The sequence below is a fragment of the Arvicanthis niloticus genome, chromosome 5 (assembly GCF_011762505.2).
Source record: "Arvicanthis niloticus isolate mArvNil1 chromosome 5, mArvNil1.pat.X, whole genome shotgun sequence".
NCBI lineage: Eukaryota > Metazoa > Chordata > Mammalia > Rodentia > Muridae > Arvicanthis > Arvicanthis niloticus.
Genome location: NC_047662.1, coordinates 101,749,127 through 101,766,723, shown reverse-complemented (window position 1 = coordinate 101,766,723; position 17,597 = coordinate 101,749,127). Strand labels below are relative to the sequence as shown.

At 48.2% G+C, this 17,597-nt stretch overlaps 1 protein-coding gene across 3 annotated transcripts in view; it reads left to right on the top strand.

The window, feature by feature from the left end:
• Window positions 1-17,597, top strand: part of Dnai1 (dynein axonemal intermediate chain 1) — a 67,645-nt gene that overhangs the window by 33,977 nt on the left and 16,071 nt on the right. For all 3 annotated transcript variants that reach the window (XM_034502484.2, XM_076935155.1, XM_076935154.1), the window contains exons 9-12: window positions 919-1,053; window positions 5,278-5,362; window positions 9,603-9,720; window positions 10,022-10,065. In XM_034502484.2, the coding sequence (XP_034358375.1) occupies window positions 919-1,053; window positions 5,278-5,362; window positions 9,603-9,720; window positions 10,022-10,065 (382 nt within the window). The remainder of the gene's footprint in view (window positions 1-918; window positions 1,054-5,277; window positions 5,363-9,602; window positions 9,721-10,021; window positions 10,066-17,597) is intronic.

Below are 17,597 nucleotides of genomic sequence, written 5' to 3'. Positions count from 1 at the left end.
CTGCCCATTCTGGGGAACACACTGTGATCTGCTGCTTTTGCCCAGCCCACAATCCTTGCTGCTGCTTCTGCTACAGCCCTTGGGCTTTCTTTCCTTCAGGTCCAGTTGGCAAAATACCTATTTATTTCCTTCTAGTGGGCAGTAAAGTAGACAGCCAGCCTGAGCCGATATATTTATCCTGTTTCTATGGAGGCAGACAGTTTTTCTACTAACTTGTGTGTGTGTGTGTGTGTGTGTGTGTGTGTATGTGTGTGTATGTGTGTGTGTATGTGTGTGTATGTGTGTGTGTATGTATGTGTGTGTGTGTGTATGTATGTGTGTGTATGTATGTGTGTGTGTGTATGTATGTGTGTGTATGTGTATGTGTATGTGTGTGTGTGTGTGTGTGTGTGTGTGTACATTTGTCATGCAATGGAGGTCAAAGGACAGCTTGCAGGAGTTAGTTTTCTTTCCACCATATGTGTCCCAGGAATTGAACTTAGGTCATCAGGCTTGGTGGAAAGGGCCTTTATCTCCAAGCTATCTTACCAGCCTGAGGAAGATTTTTTTTTTTTAACATTTCTTAATTTAGTTTTAGAGGTCTCCAGTGAGTCGTTAGATACCTAGTCCTTATGGTTCACATTTTCTCTGCTGGGTGGGGGTTGAAACCTAGAACAATATTCATTAATCTCCAGCTTAAGATTCAGACCCTGTGCTTCACGGCAGATAAGCCTATCTCAGAGGAACCCTGAAAACTCCTTCCTTCCTGTTCTAGAATGGGTGAAGCAGGGAAGACAGACTTTAATATGTAATTATAATGAGCTGACTAGAGAGCGCTATGGAAACACCTGACAGGTCAGCACGACCAACTCCTGCAAGCTGACAAACTGGCCAGTGAGAGCTGCGCCCTGTGGTGACTCTCATCTTGCTCTTGTCTAGTGGGAAATCTATGATGCCTATGTAGACGAGCTGGAGAAACAGGAAAAGACCAAAGAGAAGGAGAAGACAAAGACTCCAGTGGCTAAGAAAACAGAGAAGATGGCCATGAGGAAACTGACATCTATGGAGTCCCAGGTTGGTGTGGCGTCTTCAGCTCTGTCACAGAATGTCTAGGTGGGGTCTTGGGCTGTAGGTAAATAGTAGGATTTTAGAAGGGTTTCGCAGATACTCGAAAGAGAAGGCTGATATTGAGGTGTGAGTGATTTCTTACCTTGGGGGAAGATGTGATGGCAGCTGGAACTGTACCTGGGATGTAGCCACCATGAGATGTACTGATTTTCCCTCTAGTTGCCATTTTGAAAGTCAAAAGGGTTCGAGGATCACTAGAACAGACTTTTTTTATTTTCTTGTTCTTTTTTAAGTATGTATTATCTGTATTGCAGGAAAGTTAAGAAGTCTGCTCACAACAGGGGTGGGATCTGAGGATAAGGCACTTCCTCCTTGAGTTTAGGGTGAAGATGATAAACTCTTCTGCCCTCAGTCCTCTGTTTAACTATGTCTGGTTGTTAGAGCTAGTGTGATGGTTAGAGCTAGTGTGATGGTTAGTTTTAGTTATCAACTTGACAGGATCTAGAGTCACCTAGGAAGAAGTCTCAATGAGGGATTATGTAGACCTTATCGGCCTTTGGGCATGTCTGTGGGGGACTGTCTTGATTACATTAGTTGATGATGGAAGTTCCAGCCCATTGTGAGTGGCACTATTCCCTGGGCTTGAGTGCTAGGTTGCATAAGAGTGGAGAACGCATGCATTCTCTTCCCTCTAAGTGTAATGTGACAAATTGCCTTAAGTTCCTGCTGCCTTGAATTGCCTGCTGTGATGTACTATAACTTGGAATTTTGAGCTAAAATAAACCATTATTCCCTTAAGTTCTTTTGTCAGGGTATTTTTATCATAGCAACAGAAGTGAAACTAGGTCAGTGAGTCTTCAGGGCTATGAGCCAGTCCAAAACGGATCCTAGACTCAACATCAGGTTAATGGATGTAGCCACCATGAGATGTACTGATCATAAGAAGCCAAGTGGGATTTTTAGAAAGACCATGATGGGGCACTAAGAACAGTGCAGCCAACAGGAGTTTGGGGTCAGCATAGAGTAGAGTGATACAACCACAGGATGATGACATGGGGGAGATCACCACAGGAGACGCTGGAGAACCTCATCTGTTCCAGCAGCAGAGAGAAATCTGGGTCAGGAGATGGAGCCCCAGAGTGGAGAACCTGTGGGTGTGACCTGCTTGGAAGAGTGTCACAAGAAACTAGGGGTTGGTTTCAGCACTTTGGAGAGCGCCCAGGGCGCCTTGCAGGAAGTGGCTCTGTTCCTCTCCACCTTTACCAAAATCCAGCTTGGTTAAAGAATGTCTATTTTCTTTATGTTAGGTGTGCCCTCTTCCTCTTAGTTCTGTTCCATGATCCTAATATCACATTTGAAGGGAGGTCTGGGGTTTCTTCCTTTGACTTAATAGTCAGGGTTTCTTTGTTGTTTTGTTTGGTTTTGAATTGCTAAGTACTGAGTGATCATGGACATGGTGAGAAGCTCAGTCCCAGGGTGGGATAGAGCCCCTGCCTTGAGGACTATGTGAGGATCCTTGGGTCCCTTGTATCATTCCTCAGATGACAGGGACTTCAGAGGGGGCTCTGGCCTGGGTTAGGGCCAATGTGAAGATCTGTCAGGGTTTGGGCTCTTGGCTCTACTGGAACCCATAATGGCAGAAACCCCAACTAGAATCACTAAGACCCAGAAAGCAGAAGAACACTGTGTGGCTGAGACTGAAAGGTGATCTTGGGCCTAAAGTTGGTGTACAACATCTCCTGCCGCAGCATCTTCCAGCTTTGCTGCATGGAAAACAGGGATACAGGCAGGTTCTGATCCTCTTTCCCAGTGAGCACCTGGTAAGAACCCTCTCCCCAAGAATGTAGAATAGGAGAGTGGCAGCTCCCTTCTCTGCCCAAGCCTAGAACCTGAGCAGAGGAGCACTGTTTCCTCAAAGACCTGTCTATTTAAGTTGGTAAAAATCTCAGGTGAGGGGAGGGAGAGAAGAAAGTAAGTTCATGGCACCTTCCGAGAAGGTCTCCAATAATAGACCTAGGTCTCCGGCTCATTGCTGACTTGGCTGAATACACAAAAATGAACGCAAGCTTGTGTAGCCTAAAGATTTGGCATGCATAAGGAATTGGGATCAGAAACCACAGTTCAGTCGGAACCCATAAAGAGATGTGGCCACTCCAGGAGCACAGCTTCTAGAAGAATGGAGGCAGCAACCCACTGTACTCTCTCCTCTGAGCACATCCAGGGTCCTGTGCAGATGGACACTGCAGTCAGACTGCGCCTGGCTTCGATAATAGGAGCTGGAGCTAACTGAAGCCTCCACTGCCCCGAGTGTAAAGCCATCTTAATGACATCACACTTTGCGAGGCTGTTGAATAAACCCACAGTAACGTGTACACACAGAACCAGCACTATTACTGTCAGTAACATGCCACTCCAACGCTGGTGGGGCTTGGAAGAGAAGGAAATGTTGAGGTTGGAGAAACGTCAGAGGGGTTTTCTTCAGGTGTGTAGTTCCCTGTGGCCAGAGGAAAGAGTTCAGACTGTAGGTAACCAGCCAGGGAAGTGGAGCCAGTTAACTGGCTATCTGTCTACAGTAAGCATTGCCTCATGTAGGGCTTGCCCGGGACCTATAAAAGGAGGGGATTGTGCTTTGGGTCAAGAAGTGGGGGAAGCATCTGGGAATAGATGGGTCTGAGCACCACATTACAACTCCAATGTCTGCCCTCCTTGCCCAGATTTTTGTGATGGATAGAGTCAGTCTGGAGTGTGTTGAGGGGCCTTCAAAGAGCCGTTCCCAGATGCTAGTGTATGAGCCTCCACCATTCAACCCTGTTTCTTCTGACTGCACTGCCACCAGGAGCAGGGTTGAATCAGCATGTGTGTTGTTGCTTACTCCCCAGAGTGATCTCTCAGGGGAGTGCTGTCCATCCATCCCCACTCTGTCACAAGGACAATGGCTCAGAGAATCAAAGTAACTCCTTCCTACTCAGTACACTAGGAAAGAAATGCATACACAACTACGTGATCCAGAACCTAGTCTCTTTTGAAGCTTTTAAATTAGATTTTATTTATTTACTTTGTGGGAGGAATGTCTCCTCTGAGCCACAGCATGTGTGGAAATAGGAAGACAATCTGTGGGAATCGATTCTCTCCTTCCACCATGTAAGTCCAGGGGATGAACTCAGGTCTTTGGGCTTTACCCCTTGAGCAACCTTGTCAGCCCTCGAACATGGCCTCTCCCAGGACTGCCAGTCTTGAGGAGCCATATGTCCAACCCCTGATCACCCTTTGGATGCCTACTAGCGTGTTCTCTCCAGCCACTTACCCCAAACTCTTTGTACTTTTCTTTTTAAAGGTTTATGTTGATTATTTTAAATTACATGTATATATGTATATGGTGGGGAGGGGTTGTGTGCACATGAGTCTGGTGCCCTTGGAGTCCTGAGTTCACAGATTTCTCTGAAGCTGGAGTCAGGCTGTTGTTTGCCAGCCAGAATGTGTGCTGGGAAGGGAACTCCAGTCCTCTGCAGAAGCAGTCAGTGCTCTTAACTGCGGAACCATCTCTCCAGCCTCTCTCTGTGCCTTTCTTGCCAGCACCAAATCTTTTGCTTCTCTGAGAACCTGTCAAGTGGCTTACTTTATGTATTTATGGAGGCTGCTTCTTTACTCAGGGGTCATTTTCCAGGGTAGAACTTGCTGCTTTGTCTGTGGTCTAAGAAGGACCCTAGGGGTTAGCAGGCTCAGTTCTGTCTTATGTTCCATGTACAGCTCATCTCTCCCCATCTGGGCATCTGTGGGCACCTGAGCCTGAGACTAGAGGAGTTTGGGCTAGAAGATTCCTGAGGCCTTACGTGGGAATCTGTCATTCCCTGATTTGAGAGAGCCACTGTGTTCCCCCTCCCATCCACTGAAAAGCCTCTAACAGGTCCATGAGTGTTCTGCCCCCCGATTCCTGGACTCTGTTCAATGCCTTTTCTTGAGCTCAGAGAGATGCTTTTTCCCAAACTCCAGATGGGAGAGTGAGAGGTAACTTTATCCAGGGACCAGATATGTTTGCTTTGATCCTTGTGCACCTTCAAGGAAAGGGCTCCTACTATGTGGTGTGTTTGGTGCCGGGTAAATTTGACTGTGAGCCATTTCTGAGTCATCTGGGATAACCACAGGGTTACATTGCTGAACCATTTGCAAATCTGGGTTTTGGCTCAGGGCTAGACCTTGCTGGGCACTAAGGAGGGCTTCTGTATTCCATAGAGTGATGACATCACCAAAGTGACCCAAGCTGCTAAAATTGTGGAGCGAATGGTCAACCAAAATACATATGATGATGTCGCTCAAGGTAAGACTTAAGGGGATAGTTTTTGTTATTTTTCGATGTGCTCTGAATCTTCTGTGAGTATGTGCCATGCCCACTCAGGCCAGAAGACGGTGCAGAACTCCTAGAGCTGGTGTTGCAGGCACCTGTGAGCTCTTAACTGCTCAGCCAACTTGCCAGTCCAGGAACTAGTAGTTAAAATTCTTCACCAAAGACTAGTGCTTGAGTGTTCCACTATAGTAAGTCCTATAGTAAAGGGGGTAATAAAGACAAAACTACAAAACAAAAGCAACCACCTTCCTTCCTCCTGTGAATGTCACTGAAGACCTGTGCAAGCCCACCATGAATGGTGGTGTGTAAACAGTGGCACAGTGACCAGGCTGACAGGTGGCCAGAACGGGCTACAGAATAGTAACCTAGTGCCACCTTGCCAGCAGTCCTGGGGAGCAGCAGAGCAGAAACGGTCCCTCTGACTTCACATGTGAGCAACAGAGACAAAAGCTGCCTGGCCAGTGAGTAGCAAAGAGAAGCCAGATCTAGGTCTTGAGCTGGTGCCCTTGTCTCTACCCAGTTGTCTTGGAGATGCTGACACTAGACTTCACGGGAGAAGAACTGCTCTGGGGCCCCAGAAGGAGAGAAAAATAGCAAGGCGGTGGTAGCGCATGCCTTCAGTCCCAGCACTCAGGAGGCAGAGGCAGAGGCAGACCAATCTCTGTGAGTCTGAGGCTAGCCTGATTTACAATGCTAGTTCCAGGACAGTCAGGGTGACACAAAGAAACCTGTCTCAAAAAAAAAAAAAAAAAAAAAAAAAAAAAAGAGGAGGAGGAGGAGGAGGAGGAGGAGGAGGAAGAGGAAGAGGAGGAAGAGGAGGAAGAGGAGGAGGGAAGAGGAAGAGGAGGAAGAGGAGGAAGAAGAAGAAAGGAGAAGGAGAAGGAAAAGGAGAAGAAGAATACAGGATGCATAGGAAAGGTCTTGGAGGGCTTGGGGAGCACTGGACTAGGTGGCAGGGGACAAGTGGGGTCTGTGGAAGGTACAGGGGAGGGTTTCTCAGCAGATGGTGGCATGAGCAGTCACTTGGTGGCAAGAATGAGTAAGCATTGGCTCTTCAGAGAAAGCAGCAGAGGATGCGAACAGAAGCTGTTGGGAAACAGTGGGGATTCAGGCTGAAGAGGCAGCTGGGGCCTTCTCCATAGGCAGTTGAGAGGACCCCACATGACCTAGGCAGAGCAACACCCAGTGAGAGTAGAGCCGGGCGAGGATGTGACCCGGCAGAGTTGAGGAACAGAAGTAAAGGTATAGGGTGAAACAGGCTTCTCTGTGCCTGGTCAGACTGTAGCACCAGGGATGAAACAAAGGGAGAGTTGTAATAGCAGAAAACCAGACACCAGAGCTCACTGGGGGAAAGGCCTGTGTGCCAGGCTCTGTGCTGTACATTTGGTCACAGCATTCTGTTTTCCAAGCAGCTCTACTGTGACATGAATAACATTATTATCCCCATTTTACAGATGAGAAACCCAACCTAATATGTTGCTACTTGAACAAAATCACAGCCAGTGGGGTAGAGCCAGAACTAGAGCTCAGGCTCCTTGGTAGATCTGTTGATGAGCACTTGAGCACTAGCCTACAGAGCCGCTGAGCTGGAGGAGGCAGCTCAAAGGAGCACACTCAGCAGATCTACCCTAGCGACTAGTTAGCAAGGAGGCGAAGCTCTTTGTCCTTGGCAATGCTGGGGGCCTGGGAATTCTGGTGTCTCCGGCAGTGCCAAGGACAAAGAGCCCTTCCTGTGGTGTGAGCAGCCTATTCCAGAGTGGCTGGTGTTTCCCTAAGAGGTTGTGCATTTATGTGGAGCAGCTGCCTCTCTGGAGTTGGCAATGCCATGTTGCTGGCTGGGCTCCTTTGCTGACAGCCTCGGGCCCTTCTCGGTGACTTGACGCTCAATGCTCACTCATGGGACACAAAAACTAAGGCTGCCAAGACCAGCAGCCTAAACAAGCCCCCTCGTTATCATTCAGGCTGGAAAACGACCTTGAATGCTTTTCAAAGCTGTCAAAGTGCACAGCAGCTGTGGAAGGATCTGTCAGTCACACGGCTCCCCTCCCTGAGACCCAGCCTCTGCAAGTGGCCCACCACAGGGCTGCAAACCTGATTAATATCCATGGAGAAATTGGCCTTGTGAACCGCTTTCATTTATAAGAACACAGTCACATAAAAATGCATTGAACTTTGATTCTTTTAATTGCACCGTGTTTTCCCTTTGGGAAAGTGTAATCATGAAAAAAGAAATAAAAATAAAGAAGTGTTACCAATTAATCCCCACACTAAAATGAGGGATTTCAAAGTTCCCTCAAGCTTAGGAATCTTGATGAGATTAAGGCTCACACCTTTCTGACCACTCCTTTTTTTTTTTTTTTTTTTTTTTTTTTTTTTTTTTTGTTCCAAGACAGTTTGGAGGTTTGATTGTACCTCAAGGTATGCGGCACTGTGGGAGGGACCAGGCAATGACTGGGTGTGTCCCAGACTGTGTAGAATTAGAGTCCCTTCTAATTGGTCATCCTGGCTGAAGGAAGACAGAACTATTTCCTGAATGTTGCTTTATTTCTTTGAATTCTTCGAAAGGACTTTGGGGTCTCTGCTCTGTGGCTGTTTCTGTCCCATGCACTGGAGACAGAGGGATGGATATAACGTGTGTCCTGCTCTCTGGGACCTGTGTGGCATGGAAGTCAGGCAAAAAGACTGACATGACTTGTCTCAATAGAGGAGAGGGAAGACTGGAAGAACCAAGAAATTAAGTCTACTCAAAAAAAGCCATATTCGGGTGGCTGAGACAGGAGGATTGCCATGAGCTCTAGGCCAGCCTGAGCTATGTAGTGAAAAAAATATGTACTAGAACATACCTGTAGTACTAGGTACTTAGAAGGCTGAGGTTGGAGGATCACTTGAGCCCAGATGTCCCAGGTCAGTTTCTGTAATATAGTGACAGTAGGTTACAGGCCTTCTAGCCACCATGCAGCCACCATGCACAAATCCACACACTCTCTCTATCTCTCTCTCCTTCTCCCCCTCCTCTCCCACTCCCTCTTTCCTTCTTCTCCCTCTCCCTTCCCTTCTCCTTCTCCTCCCCTTCCCTCTCTCCTTCTCTCCCTCTCCTCATGCACCTCAAATTAGGTTATACTCCCCAGCAACTCTCTCTTGACAGAGCTGATAAGCAGTGCTTGCTAATGAGCCTTCATTCTCAAAGAAAAGAAATGAAAAGGAAGACCCTATGGAAGGGCAGACGTTGACGCAGATAAAGAACAAGTGGGAAACAGCCAAGCAGGGCAAGGCATTCTAGACATGGAAAAGCACAAGGATACTAGCATGAAAACACATCGATAGCTGGTCAGGAAAGATGGGGTGGGGGTGAGGTGATGGCCAGGAGCCTTGATCTGACCAGATAACCTTGTTTAAGGAGAGCCATTGAGAAGTGTGTACAGGGAAGATGTGTGAAGGGATAGTTTACTCTTGCACTGCTAGCCCTGAAGAGTGTAGACTGACAGAGAGTTATGGGAGGAGTCAGGGAGACCAGCTGAAGAATATGATAGCCAGGTGATGGATGTGGGGAATCTTAACTTAGGTACATAGTAGCTATGGGTTTCAAAAAGGATTTAAAAAGACAGGAGAAAAATATAAGACAAGGTAGAAAGAGATCAGCCAAGGATTCCCCAGCTTCCTAGTTTAGGTAAATGGAAAGGCAATGCTTCTGGCTGACTTAGCAGAAATGGAAGGCAGAGACAGCTTACTGATGAAGCTGAGTGTTGGGAACCCATGGAGGAGTGTCCAGGCAGCTCCAGTACAGTGAAGCTTGACAGTGAGTATAAAGTTGGGCTGTATTTTAGGGATCTTGGATGCAGAATGAATAGAACTATTAATCAGCCTCTGGCAGCTGAACCCTTGAAATCTGGTTGCTCTGATCCAAGCTTCTGAAGCACCGAGAAAGCTCACAAGGATGAGGGATGCAGCCTGGGATTTTGTGCACACACATATGGATGCTTTACTGTAGTCTCTGCGCCAACAGCTAATATACAGAGAGAATGTATGTGTCTGGCATTTTTCTAGACACTTTGCATATATTAAACTCAACCTGAATTCTTACAATAGTCCTTTGAGATAGGTACTACTATTCTTTACAGCCCCAAGCACAAAGAGGATCATTGTATTTCCCAAAGAGGTATCGATATGCTACAAAGTGGCAGACCCTGGCTGACTGTGTCTATTTGCGCTTAAGATTTTAAGTACTATGAGGATGCTGCTGATGAATACAGGGACCAGGAGGGTACGCTGCTGCCTCTCTGGAAGTTTCAAAATGACAAAGCCAAGCGCCTGGCCGTCACCGCCCTCTGCTGGTGAGTTCAGAAATTGCAGCAAAACTAGTGCCCCAGAGCTCCCACTTCATGCCAAATTTTGAGCCATAAGACTCTTCTAGTCCACTTTATATCTTGAGTGTGACGTGGGATATAGTAGGGGAAAAATAGAACCTGAATCATTATTTGGTTGCAGGATCATCTAATGTCTACCATGGTAGGAGTCTAAGCTAGACAGTGGATGTCTGCAGAGTAGTCAGTCACCAGTGCCCGTAGGAAAGCTCATGACCATGGGGAGGCCATGTCCATTTCCAGTGTCATTGAGTTCATATTTCTTTTGCAGGAATCCAAAGTACAAGGATCTTTTTGCAGTGGGACATGGCTCCTGTAAGTGATCTACCTATTCATTTGTTTGTTTGTTGCAAATATCAGACACTAGGTTCCTAGTCTGTTCTGAGCTTTTTCCAGATGTGAGAAATCCAAAGATGAGCAGGATGTAGTCACTGGCCCTCTGAGAGAGCTCACAGTCTAATGCTGTGGTTCTCAACCTTCCTAATGCTACCATCCCTTATTACGGGTCCTCATGTGTGGTAACCCCCAACCATAAAATTGTTTCTGTTGCTAATTTATAACTGTAATTTTGCTACTGTTATAAATTGTAATATAAATGTTGTATTTACCAATGGTCTTAGGTGACCCCTATAAAAGGGTCATTGGACACTCAAGGGGGTCATGACCCACAGGTTGAGAACCACTGGTCTAATGGGAAGCCCCACTTTCATATGGGGAATTAATGCTGGTTAAAAGAATACAACTGAATATGCTAACTGAACCTCAAAGGATGAAGGGGAAAGCTTTGCAGCAGAGGGGCCATCAAAGGCCAAGTCTGCAGGCAGGAACGACGTGGTAAGCCATTTCAAGAAGGAAACAACTGAAGGAACTCTGGAAGAGCAGGGACATGTCCTGTACAGGAAGGGATTACAGGCCTGAGGCTGGGAGCTGGGAGACCTGGTGCTAAGGAGAGATGGAAAGACCTTAGCCACTCTGGAGAGTGGGATGAGGGCCCTCTCCCTGCTTCCTCACCTGGCCTTCCTGACCAGGCCTGAGGCAGCGTAGGGTGAGGAAAGGCGAGTGTTTGAAGTTTATTCTCCTATTCCTGAGCCACCGGAGACCACAGTTACCTGTGTTCCTGGCCCGGCTGAGGCATGCTCCAGGTGGGAGGCAGCACATGCTGATAACTGTCCATACAATTTGTTGTTCCTTCCTGTTATTTGGGCCAAGCAGAAGCACCCACCACTGCACTGGATAGTCCCTGTTCCTAATGGGAAGGGCGCTACACAGTGAGCCAGGCACAGCTCCCTAATGTTAACAGCTTGTTCTCTGACTGGGAGGATTCACTTCTCTGAACAGAAAAGTTCTTCCGTTCTTCAAGCTGCTGCTGGCTGGCAGGCACACAAGCTCCTGGTCACTGCCTCTTAGATGGCCCATCAGTTCTTTGACCAGGGTAGGGATCCAGGGGGGAGTGGGTCTGGAGGAGTTGGTGTTTGTCATTCCTCTCAGGGAGGAAACCTTGGAGCTGCTCCCAGTTCTGTGGTCTGAGCTGCCTTTGAGGATGCCCTAAATGCCTGCTTTGTGTCCCTACTCCTGAAGGTGGGCTGCTGCCAAATGGGAAGCACCCTCCCCCTCTGGCAAGGAATTAGAACATTCCCCCCCCACCCCCCCGCTGCAGCTACTGGGCCTGGAACAGAGCCTGAGGGTTGGGTAGGCCCTCCCAGGAGTGGGTGTGGGCCCTCATGTGAGGCCCAGGCTCTCTGCTTGAGACTGAGGTGAGAGTGTGGAAGCCTCTGCAGAAGGTGAGAGGAGAAACTCCATCCAGTGTAGTCTATCTTCTAGGCAGGGTTAGAAGCAAGGTCATATGGAGGCCATTCATGCGAGGTATCCTTAGTCAGAAAAAGGTGATACCTTCCATGAAGGAATGGCTTCAAGTTGGCTGGCTCACTAGCCTCCTCTGGGCAAGCACTCACCCAGGAAATATTTCTTTGTCTTTCCTTGGTCTTTGGAGGCACAGCCCCGGTGGTACCCACAGGCAGCTACAGACCTCCCTCTGGAGGATCACTCACTGCTCAGTGCCCTGTCTCCTCCATCTCAGAGCCGTCAGGAGGCCTGCATGAGAGAGGAGCCCTGTGTGCTGCAGGGGCATTTACACACTCAAGCCAATCATTGCTGCCTTCTTGTTCTGTCTCCTGACTTCCCTGCAGACCCCTCAGGGGGCCTGAGGACAGCAGGGAGGATGGGAAATCTCAATAGAAGCCAGTGGCTGGGGCAGGGTTCTGAACTGCACAGGAGTTACTGGCCAGCTTTCAGATGACCATCTATTGCAGTACCAGCTTCAGGCCTGAGCAGGGCCAGCAGAGGCATTGGCTTCTGTGGTCACCTGGGGCATGTTCTTAGACACATGCTGCATGGAAGAAGTGCAGGCTGAGGCAGCACCCTGGTTTTGGACAGGGTCATTGGAAGGAACAGTTGGTCTCACCAGCTTCCATCACAGTCTTTGGAAGTTCCCAAACCAAACCCACAGGGAGAAAAAAACAATGCCTGAAGAGAAACGCTGAATGAGAATTCAGCTTTACTGCTGAGTTTGATCCTGGTAGGCACAGTCCAGGCCTCTTAAGCTTTCTTTTCCCTAAAATTCCTAGATTTTTATTCTGGAACTCAGCCACAGAAAAATCAGATAGTGTCTTAGTTAGGGTTACTATTGCTGTCAGAACCAGAACCAAAGCAACTTAGGGAGGAAAAGGTTCATTTGGCTGATGTTCCCACAGCACTGTTCATCATCAAAGGAAGTCAGGACAGGAACTCACACGGGGCAGGAACCTGGAGACAGGAGCTGATGCAGACGCCGTGGAGGGGTGCTGCTTATTGGCTTTCTCATCATGGCTTGCTCAGCCTGCTTTCTTATAGAATCCAGGACCACCAGACCAGGGATGGCACGACTTACAATGGGCAGGGCCCTCCCTATCAATCACTAATTAAAGAAATGCTACAGGCTGGCCCACAGCCCTTTCTTATGGAGACATTTTCTTAGTTGAGGTTCTCTCCTCCCAGATGACTTTAGCTTATATCTTGTTGATATAAAAGTATCCAGCACAGGCAGGAAATGGAGATATATTTGGGACATGTCACATCCTTTGGACACAGTGTCCTGGCTTTAGATACAGAGCAAGAAGAGAAAAGGAAGCCAGGTGTGGTGGTGCATACCTTTAACACCAGAACTTGGGAGCCAGAAGCAGACAGATTTCTGTGAGTTTAAGGCCAGCCTGGTCTACAGAGAGAGAGAGAGAGAGTTTCAGGACAGCCAGGGCTACACATAGAAACCCTGTCTCAACTCTTCCCTCCCCTCCCCCAAAAAAAGAAGAAAAAGGGAAGGAGAACCAACAGATCTACACTTGCCTTCCCAGTGCAGCTTCTGGTACCAGCTGCCTAAAGCACAGAGGCATGGGTGCCCGAGGTCAGGCTCCATATTCCCAGCACATGAACAGAAAGGGCTGGGCAGGTGAACGAAGGTGGAGGGATATTGGGAGACAAAAGGATTCAGATCAGGAAGAGATGGTCTTGGAATAGCTGGGATGTGACCATGGCAGCCTGTGATACCAAAGGGGTCCGTTCCAGCTCACTAGCCAGCGCAGAGCAGGGAAATGGAGACTTCTCACGGTCTGTCAGTCAGGGAAGGCAGAGCAGGTTTTAGAAACTCCATGTGCTTCCAAGGCTATCCCATAGGAGATGGGGCAGGAAGCTTCCTAACAGGCCCCATATTGGAAGGGCAGAGGAGCCTGCTGTCCTTCAGCCCAGCTTTTCTCCAGGGCAGGACCTCAAATGAGGCCAACAGCAGCCCTAATTCTGAGCACTAAACCCATTCCTGCTCTGGCCCTTGAACTTGCCCAGGCCAGAGATGCACTCATAGGAGTTTAAATCTTTCCCGACCATTTACTTGTTGGCGTCACTAATTAAGCAGTGTTAATTTCATTTACTGAAAATGGAAATTCATCCACCTCATTTCTCCCTGTTCATCCTCCACACACAAAATCCATCACTCCTTAGCTGCAGGCTGCGTAAAATTTACAGGACTAATTATGTTGTCAAGTCTCTTTGTAAATACAGTCCATAAAGGCCACTCTGCTTGCCGGGTGGCATGCAAGGGCATTCCGTTGTTAGTTTAATTACTGGTTAGTTATTTAGGTTCTCAAATGTTTGCCTCATTTTCCCTAAATCAAATTAAATGTCCCACTTGATGTATTCTGTCTCCAAGGCCCTGCTCTCATTTCCCACACTGTTTAAATACAGCTCCCATCCGGACAAGGGTGCTTGGAAAACTATGCTGAGAGCCCAGGCCAGCCTAGCTCTGATGTCTCTGGCCATGCCTGAGGTTTGGAACCTCTGGGATCAAGACCCTTTTCCAAGCCAGCCTTGGGCTGGTCCCCTGCCTATGGAAATTGTAGAGATCCCAACACAAGGGGGCATTTCTGTTCCTGGAGTCCAAAGCCAGGGGTAGGAAAGGGAGAGCGAGCTTCTCTGTTGTGTCACTGTGGCCATTCCCTTGACTCCAGAGCGGCATCTGTATCACCCCAGGAGAAAAAGCTTCATCGTTCTGAGTCCTAAAATTAGAGTTTGGGCCTCCCATCCCTGACCGTCTCTGGCGTTTGCCTCCTGTTGCTGCAGCAGCAAGCGACCACAAACACAATGGCTTAAGTAACACATTTCTCCTAAGTTCTGGAGGCCAGAATCTCAAGATGGATTACACGGAGTTAAAATCAGGTGTCAGCAGGGCTATGTTCCCTCTGGAGGCCCCCCAGGGAGCACCTGTTTCTTTTTCTGTTTCCAGCTCCTAGTGGCTGCCTGCATTCCATGGCTTGTGGCCATCTTCCAGCCAGCAACCGCATCATCCTGACATCGGCTTTTGCCGTCACATCTGAGTCTCTGACTCGCTTGCCTCCTTCTTTCCCTTATAAGAACTCTTACGATTACATCAAATCCACCCGGGTAATCCAACATAATCTCCCCATCTCAAGGTCTTTAACTTAATCACATCTGCAAAGTCCCTTTTGCCATACAAAGTGACATATTTATAGGCTCCAGGGATTAGGATGTGGACATTTGTGGGGGGGCATTATTCTGCCTACTCCACGCCCCCTCCAAGTGCCTCTTGCATGACTTAATAAGGGAGTCATCAGACAGCTGCTGCCTTGGAACCAGTCCTAGGCTGGCCTCGTTTAGGATGCCACAGTACAGAGAAGCCTGCCGGCCAAGCCTGGCATGGTGTCTCTGTCTCTACGGTTGGCATCTACCTCCTACTGACCGCTGACCTAGCTTTAGCCTTGTGCCCCAACATGCCCTCCACCTGCTTTGCTCTCCTTGAGTCCTGAGTAGTTCCGCTGCAGCCAGAATCTCTACAGTGCCCACCCCTCATAACCAAGAACTGAATCAGACAGGGCTGGCAGTTGTGGGCCTGAGGCCCCCAATGATAAATTCCAGTTAAGAAGACATTGATCTGTCTTGCTCGTTAAATAGTATACTGCCAAGGCTCCCATAGTAGAAGCTGAGGACAGGCAGAACTTTGGTCTATGGTAGAAATAAGACGTACATGAAGCCATGCCTAGTGGTCTAGACACATAATCCCAGCTCTGGGGGTTGAAGAAGGATTGCAGGCGCATGGCCTACCTGGGCTACAGAATAAGTTCAAGGCCAGCCAGGGTAATTTAGTGAGATTCCTGCTTCAAAAGAAAATATCAGAAAGCTAGACTCAATGGTATAGTAGTTACCTAGATTCAGTTCCCAGTAAAACTCTCTCTCTCTCTCTGTCTCTCTCTCTCTCTCTCTCTCTCTCTCTCTCTCTCTCTCTCTCCCTCCCTCCTTCCCTCCCCCATTTCTTCTCTGCCTCTGTCCCATTCTCTGAGATGGGTGGCTTTAGGAGAGCTACCACCTAAGGCTCTGTCAAGAGGAATTGATCATCCTCCCCACAACTTGTGGGTCACTGAGTCAGGAAGGCTGTAGTGACTGCGCAGCAGAGCAGACTGGAAGGAAACAAACTCAGTCACTAGAAAGAACAAGCTGAGATATGCTCCATGCTTGACCTTAATCCCTTTCTGTTCTTTATGCTGATGGTGGGGCATTTCCTCAGAAGACGAAACACTTGTAGATGAATGGTCTGGAAGGATTCCCAGAGATTATCACGACTAGTAGACTTTCTCACTCCTGGGCCTTTCTTTCCCCTCCCTGTTTCTCTTTCTGTTGTACTCAGCTACGTGTGCTCCCTGAAGTCCTAGAGTCCAGAGGACTCTAGAATTTCTTCATTGACACCAAACTAGAGTCTTGTTAGACAAAGGTGAAGCTAGGGGGCTCCCATCTGGGTCACTGGAACTATGAATTCTTTGGCATTAAGAACAAAGTATCCCAGGGACTAAGATCCAATTGGCGATGGAGGCACTTTATGATCCTAAAGCCATACTGGGACTACTGGTGACCTGGTTAGTGGTGTACTGGGAATGCTGGGTGGCTGAGCAGTGATATCATCAGGTTTCTGGTGTCCTGGCTGGTGATCTCATGCCAGGATATTTGAATGGTTAGGCAGTATGACACTAACAGATGATGTCACACGAGGACCATTGGTGGTTTGATTAATAATATTGTCACTTAAGGGTTTCTAGAAGATAAGATGATGTCATGTGGTGCTGGGGATTGAGGCTGTGATGCCACACTGGGTGTCCCTGGGGATTGAGGCTGTGATGCCACACTGGGAGTTCCTTTTAAGTCGAATCATGAGATCTCAGCGGGCCCCAAGGTCAAGAATGAGGAGTTCACAAAGGTCAAGAGGAAACCCCAGTCAGATGACATTTTTCTTTGCTCTATGTTGACAAAGAGGGCCTTGAACTAAAGTCACAAACATGTACTCTAACCAGTACCAGGAGCTATGCCCCATATTACAGAGGACGCCTTTCCTTGCAAGTAACAGAGACCACTAAAGCCAGTGGATAAAGTGTGACTGAAGCCCCGCACACATGTGACCATCAGAGTGTGTGCCTTTTGTGAGTCTTACTCATGACATCTTCGTCTCTCTGCACGACCGTTCCCTTTATCGTGCTTGGCTGCCCTGTGCCTTCCACACTGTCTAGTCTAGAGCCTGGAAGCTTGGATTGACTTTGCCAGTAACCACCGTACTGTAAGGGGCGTCTCTGTCCCTTCCTCTGTGCACTTCCATGTAAAGACCAAATGACCAGGGCTGGAGAGATGGCTTGGCAGGTAAAGATGCCTGCTGCCAAGCCTGACAGACTAAGCTTGATCCCTGGAGCCCAAAGTAGAAGGAGAGAAATGACTTCTACAAATTGTCCTCTGACTACCATGTGCATGTAAGTGCGTATACACACACACACACACACACACACACAATCAAATGAAAATAGTTTAAGAGACCAGATTGGCAGAGAAAGAGAATTTCATCTGTTGAAAGGACACCGTGTGATGTGCATCATGCATGCAAGGACTCATTCTCCTCTCTGAGACTCACTTTCTCCATCTATAGAGTTAGGAGGCCATAATTTAGGCTTCTAGTACCAGTGGTTCAGCAAATAAATCAGAATTATCCTCCAACCAGAGTTACTAAAGCAGCCTAGGGCTCCCTACCCTCCCTCCCTGGCTTCCCTTGTCATAAGCACTGTGCATGTCTACAGGAGCCAGAGCTTTGCCTAGAGAAAGTCAGTCATCAGCACTGCCCATCAAGGGCCAGGCCTAGCGCGCAGCACTGAGCGTCACCAACCATCGTTTCAGTCTCTCATTCTTCCTCTTGCTGGCCATTTCTTACTTTGTCAGTCTTGCTTGGCTACTGCGGAGGACAGATTGGAATCAGAAACCCCAGTGGCTCCCCTCTG